The sequence below is a fragment of the Malus domestica genome, chromosome 02 (genome assembly GCF_042453785.1).
Source record: "Malus domestica chromosome 02, GDT2T_hap1".
Classification (NCBI taxonomy): domain Eukaryota; kingdom Viridiplantae; phylum Streptophyta; class Magnoliopsida; order Rosales; family Rosaceae; genus Malus; species Malus domestica.
The window spans coordinates 2,168,287-2,173,832 of NC_091662.1; the positions used below are offsets into that span (position 1 = coordinate 2,168,287).

The window sequence follows — 5,546 nt, forward strand, 5'->3', positions numbered from 1 at the left end:
ATATACTATTTTTTTGTAAAAAAAATAACATATTTTTCATGTCTTTCTTATATTGTAATAATTTATTATATATAAATGATTATGGTGTGTTTAAACTTATTTCATTAATTACTACATATTTTCTACACTCACAATGTTTGCCAGCTCGCTATATAATCAACTTAAATCAGTTAAATCCATCATGTAATGCATTTCCTTCCAATTTTTTGTGATAAACTAATAGATAATTGACTAAATAAACATCCTGCAAAGTTTCAATAAAAATTTCCAGGTTTTTCTTACAATTTCCGTCGTTTTTATTCAATTTTTATCGATATCGATAATATCCCGATATTTTCATCGATATTTCCGTATTTTTGGACTACCGATATTTCCGATATCATCGATATTTTATACCTTGATCATAACGCATGGCTGGTATAGATTTACTGAGTCACAATTTATCCTCGGATTGACTAAAGTCTAAACTGAGCACGACCAAACGCATCTCAGTGGACAGAGCTGGCCTTAATTAATTCATCCAAAAAATTCGAGAAAAAAGGCTTAAATAGATGAATTTCCTGTGGTGATAGGGTAGTCAGAATATATAGGTCATGTGGTAAAAAATTATTAGGATTGAAACCCCTATAGTGAAGTCCGTAAGGATTGAAACTCACATGCTAACACAATGCTATCTTCTGACTGCTCTATCATCATGTGACTAATAATCCAATTAGGCCAAAAAAATAAAATCCAAAACTTTCCGAAACATTCGAGCAAATAAAACAAAGTCCAAAACTTCCAACTCTGAATGGAAAATCTTTGCTTTATTAGTAATGAAAAGAATCAATCAAAATGATGAAAACACATGAATATAAATTAGGTATTAAGTAGAATTAATTAAAGCTATAGAAGAAGATGGCCATCGCAGTGAGAGAAGAAGAGGCGTTGCGGTCCCACCAGCGATCATCATCTTCAGAAATGTTGATAGTCACCTTCTGCCCTACATCACTGCGGTGAGTATCTACCGTGCAGATGAAGTAACGGGTCACGTTGGAAGTCAGTGTAATACCGCAGGGCTGGAATCATAAAAATCAATAGGATGTGATATCTATACATCCCTTTTTATTTTTTTTCACATCTTTTTAGTTTTCGGTCATCAAATCGGATGAATTGAAAAAAATCAACAGACAGAAATTAACAAGAGATGTGTGAATAGTAAAAAAATGTGTGTGGATAGCACATCCAAAAACCAAGAGGGTTCGAATTTGAGCAGTCATCGTAATTGTTAGGACTCTTTGGGACACCATAGGTTACTAGTATTTATTAGGCCATTGCTAATGTTAAGCCCACTAGACTACTAAACCCTTACTTCACAGCCTCCGCCACCCACACCTCTCTCGAATTCGAACCGACGAACCATCTCCCATCTTCACTCCGACGAAACATCTCAACTCCCTCCACCACCCACAGCCACCCCTCTCTCTCTCTCACGATTCTCTCTCGCGATTCTCTCTGGATCCATCGCAGCATCCCCCAATCAGGTACAGTTTTGGAATTACTTTAGGGTTTGCAATTTAATTTTAGGGTTAGGGTTTTCAATTTAATTTTAGGGTTAGGGTTTTCAATTTAATTTTAGGGTCAGGGTTTGCAATTTAGTGGCGGCGCACCGAAAACAACATTCCCTTTCTTTTTTTTAAAATTTTTTTATTTATCTTTATTTATTTATGCTTTTGGAACGGGAAACGAAAGCATGGGAACACAAGCATATGATTCTGATTTCAGTCCTTCACTTTCCATCTTGACTGATTCACTCTGTCAATGTTTCTCTGTTTCTGATTTCAATTTGGGATTTTAAATCATATGATTCTTCTATTGCTTTTGGGATATTATATGATGAGACTGATTCTTCGATTTGGATTTAGGTATTTCAGTATCATCTGTTCGGCAACACAAGCACCCCCACTGCCATTTTTTCAGTCTGTGATCTGAACCACTGCTTTGCCATAACGGTCGATACTGCCATGACAGCCCACGAAGCCTCCTCTTCGTCCTCCTCCACTTCCAAACTCTGGAAGTACGACGTATTCTTGAGCTTCAGGGGTGAAGACACGCGCTATGGCTTCACGAGCCACCTCCACGCGGCATTAACAGCCAGAGGGTACCAGGTCTTTATTGATGAGGACGATCTACCAAGAGGGGAAGAAATAAAAGAGAAACTGTTCCGTGCAATCGAAGAGTCGAGGATCTCTGTCATTATCTTCTCAAAGATGTATGGGGATTCGAGTTGGTGTCTTGACGAGCTGGTGAAGATCATGGAGTGTAGAGACAAACTGGGGCGACATGTTTTACCAATATTCTATCACGTTGATCCTTCGCATGTCAGGAAGCAGGACGGAGATTTAGCCGAAGCATTTCAGAAGCACGAAAAGGACATCCGTGAAGAAAAAGATGACAAGAAACGTGAAGCTAAACAAGAAAGGGTAAATCAGTGGAGAGAGGCTCTCACAAAAGCTGCAAATTTGTCTGGCCACCATCTTCAAAGCGCTAATAATAGGTAATTATTCACCTGCTTTTCAAGATTTAAGTTGTAATACTCTAATTAACATAATCAATACACCTTAATCTCTCACGCTGATCCTTCACATGTCAGGAAGAGGCGGAGAGAGGCTCATACAGAAGCTACAAATTTGTCTGACCACCAAACAACTGGCAACGGGTAATCATTTACCTGCTTATTTCAAGATTTGAAACATTTTAGTGAATGACTTGATCTCTCAATTAATTAAAATGCTTAATTATATGAAGGGAAGAAGGAAAGAAAATTGTTTATGTACCGATATCTCCTACCGAGCCTTCATTGAGTCCCACTAATGCTAACGAATTCAATTTTCAGGCGCGAAGCAGAGTTCATTAAAAAAATTATTAACGAGAATATTTGTGAATGGCTCACTAGCACTAACGAATTACGTGTGGCCAAGCACATAGTTGGAATCGATTCTCGCGTTCAAGATATTATCACTTATCTTTCAAGTGGTGGATCAAATGATGTTCTCATGGTTGGAATTTGGGGGATGGGTGGATTGGTCAAAACAACAGTTGCCAAAGCCATTTATAACCAAATTCATCCTAAGTTTGAATTCAAAAGTTTCCTTGCCGGCATTCGCGATGCTACAAGTAAACATGATCTGGTTGATTTGCAAAAAAAACTTATTTTTGACATCTTGAAAAAGAAGCCTGAAATAAGCTGTGTTGACGAAGGTATCGACCTGATAAAACAACAATTTCGACATAGAAAGATACTTGTCATCGTGGACAACATAGATAAAGAGGAACAACTGAATGCAATAGTTGGAAGTCATGATTGGTTTGGTCCTGGAAGTAGAATTATCATAACCACACGAGTTGAACGTCTACTGCAAGACCGAATCAGTAATCTGCAAGACCGAATCAGTAATTTACCTCACGAAATTCTTGTCCTTATAGTGTCACTCTTGCCGCTAAAGGAAGCCGCAGCCACTAGTATCCTTTCTAGGCCATGGCGCCATGTCTGGGCATTTACTACGACTCTCAGTTTTGACGCTGTTAACTTTGAAGTAGGTGATACTTTGCACCGGTTCTTGGATCTTGAAGAACAAGTGAGAGACCGGGAAAGCCGCCTCTACGTGAATTGGGTCGATCACGTTCTGGACCAACATAGAGGCCAATGCATTGACCGCTTCCGGGTTTGCTTTTTTCTGCAGCGCGACTTTGCAGGTTCCATTGACAAATGGATCCAATTTGCAATGGAAAAGAGGGTTCAAATACTTGAGCTGGAGCTTTTGACAGACTCAATTGTTTTCCTTGATGATAACTACACATTTCCCCACAAACTACTATTGGGTCCGGAAGAGCAAAAGGGCCTGTTTTCTAACCTTCCAAGCCTACACCCTGGTGGATACAGTATTGCGCCTTTCGAGTCCCTCAGAGTCGTACGCTTTCAACATGTTGGTGTGACCGGTGAAACTCTTGAGTTCTTGCTGTCCAACTGTCCAGTTCTCGAACGTTTGTCGCTGAGTTTTGCCAAAGATTTAGTCAAGCTAAGAGTTACCGGCACCTCCATGGCATTGAAATATTTAGAGGTGAAGTATTGCCTTGAACTCAGCATCATTGAGATATCTGGTGCAAACATTGTCTCCTTTATTTATTGTGGACAGTTAATAGATTTGCGATTGAATAATGTGCCCCTGCTGGTTGAGGTATCCATTTACAAGTGGGGCACTTTTGCTGAATTCGTAAGGCTTGCGTTAAGTCAACTCTCATGCTGTCTTTCTCATTTAGAGACCCTGAAGCTGGATATCAGGGGAGCGGTTAGCATACTTATCCCATGTTATTTGGTTGAGATCAAGTATTGTCGTGTCCCTAACTCAGTTGTTGTTGGCTTTCAGGTCTACAATCAGAATCATGCGTTTCCCGCGTTATCAAATCTCAAGCATTTGGAATTATTAGTGGATGCCGACTACTCTCTGTCTCTTGGTCGCTTAGCTTCTTTCATGGAGGCAGCTCCTTACTTGCTCAATCTTGTTTTGGGGGTATGTATGTATTGTATGCCTTTGTTATTGATAGGTTACCAATGTAAAAGTTGATATATGTATGAATATGTTTTTGTGCGTCCATATGCTCTAGTCTCTCTGTTGCCTGTATTCTTGAAGAAACAAAATAATAAATAACGGGGTTTGTTTTGAATCTGGTTTTGTTTGCTTTCCTTGTTGCAGTTGGGTTTCAGTACGTCCAATGAGGACATGGAAATACCAGAGAAAGTTTCCAAACAACCCCATCACTTCCTCAAGCTAGTAGAAATAGCAGGGTATCGGGGCCACGAGTGCTGCGTAGAGCATGTCAGATACTTGGTGGAGAATGCTGTTGCACTGGAGAAGATTATTATAAATCCTGTTCGGTTTTGGTGTCGGCCGACGGGAATTGAGAGCAATGCCCTACTGGAGAATGAGGAAGAGAATGCAAGAGATCATGCTATCCAACACCTCAAGAAAAAAGTACCTTCTAGTGTAGAATTTGTGTGCCTGTAGGAGTGCAGCGCCGCAGTGCTTCAAAAAAATTAACGTCTACAGTGCTTTTAAAAAAAAGTATATGTATTGCGTATGTTCTTAGATTTTCTTTGCTTTTTCTCTTCTATGTGATTTCTTATTCGTTTCGTATCAGTAATGGTAATTTGTACGTCATACTCGTATTCTTGCTGTATATACTACATCACAAGGGGCATTTAAGTACTTGAAAAACACAGGTTTTATGCATTGCTGCTCCGTCTTTCTGCCCTTCATATAGGAGGAATTTTACACGGGAACAATTTTTCTTGTTTTTGTTTTTATTGACGGTGGCAAGTTGTGGGTTGAACGCGAAATACATGTTGGATTTTGCAAATTGTTATATACAAAATATTTTCACACTTATTTGTCGTTAAGAATCGTGTAAGGTAGAAATCATAACATAGCCATGATCAACACCGCATTCAACGCAATTAAGAGAAAAACTAATGAATGTATCCGATTTAACACGAGATTGGAATTCAT

General features: G+C 39.1%; 1 protein-coding gene across 1 annotated transcript; it reads left to right on the top strand.

Annotated features, from left to right (window-relative positions):
• Positions 1-1,345: 1,345 nt before the first annotated feature.
• LOC103406720 (disease resistance protein Roq1-like) lies at positions 1,346-5,270 on the top strand. The gene is made up of 6 exons (XM_029109161.2): positions 1,346-1,523; positions 1,905-2,536; positions 2,633-2,698; positions 2,876-4,328; positions 4,407-4,550; positions 4,734-5,270. Exons 2-6 carry the CDS (start codon positions 2,004-2,006, stop codon positions 5,043-5,045), a joined length of 2,508 nt encoding a protein of 835 aa, XP_028964994.2. The 5' UTR covers positions 1,346-1,523; positions 1,905-2,003; the 3' UTR covers positions 5,046-5,270.
• Positions 5,271-5,546: the final 276 nt, after the last annotated feature.

Bases quoted from the DNA above. Each gene is read 5' to 3' on its own strand.
- LOC103406720 (XM_029109161.2), top strand. From the start codon at position 2,004: ATGACAGCCCACGAAGCCTCCTCTTCGTCCTCCTCCACTTCCAAACTC. The intron at 2,699-2,875 runs GTAATCATTTAC...TTCAATTTTCAG, and splicing joins CACCAAACAACTGGCAACGG to GCGCGAAGCAGAGTTCATTA. The intron at 4,551-4,733 runs GTATGTATGTAT...TCCTTGTTGCAG, and splicing joins TGCTCAATCTTGTTTTGGGG to TTGGGTTTCAGTACGTCCAA.